This window comes from Hibiscus syriacus, unplaced genomic scaffold (genome assembly GCF_006381635.1).
Source record: "Hibiscus syriacus cultivar Baekdansim isolate YM2019G1 unplaced genomic scaffold, ASM638163v2 tig00117034_pilon, whole genome shotgun sequence".
In the NCBI taxonomy this organism is placed as follows: Eukaryota; Viridiplantae; Streptophyta; class Magnoliopsida; order Malvales; family Malvaceae; genus Hibiscus; species Hibiscus syriacus.
This window is the reverse complement of record NW_024063533.1, coordinates 5,770,915-5,772,415: the sequence shown is the minus strand read 5'-3', so window position 1 is coordinate 5,772,415 and position 1,501 is coordinate 5,770,915. Positions and strand designations below refer to the sequence as shown.

The following is a 1,501-nucleotide window of genomic DNA, read 5'->3' as shown; positions in this document are numbered from 1 at the left end:
CAAAAAAAATTTGTTCGTTTATATTCGTGTTCGTTTATGTTCGTTTATTTATTAAATGAACGAACATGATCATACATCCGTTCGTGTGCGTTAATAAGTCTTACCCAGCACCAAAGTATTGCACTTAAAATCTCATATCACACTCGAGACCAAGAACCCTATCATTACAGCGCAGAGAGAAAAACAAAGATTCAATCTTTATTATCCTTGTACAAGAATTTTCCAGCATTACAACAACTTGCCTTCTTGATCAAACACAACAAGAAAGAAACAGCAAGTCAATGCCTTTTCTGTGTCTAAAGAAAATGTTTTGGACAATGCAATTGCAACCTCACCTAAACCATCAAGATCATAAATTATACAACAACAGCAACTAAAACACAAGTTAGTTTTGCCTGTAAGCTATATAATTAGCCAGAGCAATCAAAGGAGCAGCTTTTGCAGGATCAAATCCTTGAAGCAAATCTACTGCATCAGTCTTCAACTTGATGGCAAACTCCCTTGATTTCTCTATCCCCATCAACTTTGGGTAGGTGGCTTTCTCAGCCACCAAATCTTTCCCAGCAGTCTTCCCTAATTCTTTAGACGATTTCGTTACATCAAGAATATCATCCACTACCTGGAACAGCAGCCCAATACACCTTGCGAATTTCCTCAACCTCTCCACATCATCATCACATCCACCTCCGATAATTGCCCCCATAACCACAGATGCTTCGAGCAAAGCAGCAGTTTTGTGAAGGTGAATGAATTCTAAATGATCCAACCCCACATCTATTAGTCCCTCACTAGTTATATCCACCACTTGACCAGCCACTAACCCTTCTGTTCCAATGGCTTTAGCTAATTCCCCTACAGCTCTTATTGTCCAACTAGGCGTGACACCAACTGTAGAAACAGCTATGTGTTCAAAAGCAAAAGCTAGAAGAGCATCCCCTGCTAAGACAGCTAATTCCTCACCAAAAACTTTGTGGTTAGTTGATTTTCCTCTACGAAGATCATCGTTGTCCATGCAAGGCAAATCATCATGGATCAATGACATGGTATGGATCATTTCAACAGCACAAGCTGCTGGCATGGCTGTGGATACTTGACCACCAACAAGTTCACATGCAGCTAAACAAAGCACTGGACGGACCCTTTTGCCGCCTGCTAAAAGGGAGTACCGCATTGCTTCATGGATTTTGATAGGGTCACGGAGTGAAACAGCTGACTCCAAGGCTTGGTTAACTGTACTCGCTTTTTGAATCATATAGGATTCGAAATCAAAGCTTGGTTTTTGAGGGCCTTGATCTTCTTCCTTGACAATGTCTTCTTTGGTAAGGACACAGGTGACTGATGGAAGAGATGTAAAGTTCACATTTTTCAGAGTTGAAGATGGTTGATTTTTAAGGGGATTGAAGGGAAGGGACGCAGGGGAAGGAAAGGATTTGGATTTGGAAGAACCTCGATTGAAAATGGAGTAAGATTGTACTAAAGAACCCAGATTCACTGAAGCCAT

General features: G+C 40.9%; 1 protein-coding gene across 1 annotated transcript; it reads right to left on the bottom strand.

Moving 5' to 3' along the window:
• Positions 1–376: 376 nt before the first annotated feature.
• On the bottom strand, positions 377–1,501 carry LOC120196579 (geranylgeranyl pyrophosphate synthase, chloroplastic-like). Its single transcript, XM_039198352.1, has one exon. The coding sequence runs from the start codon at positions 1,499–1,501 to the stop codon at positions 386–388; it is 1,116 nt and encodes a 371-aa protein (XP_039054283.1). The 3' UTR covers positions 377–385.

Bases quoted from the DNA above. Each gene is read 5' to 3' on its own strand.
- LOC120196579 (XM_039198352.1), bottom strand. From the start codon at position 1,501: ATGGCTTCAGTGAATCTGGGTTCTTTAGTACAATCTTACTCCATTTTC.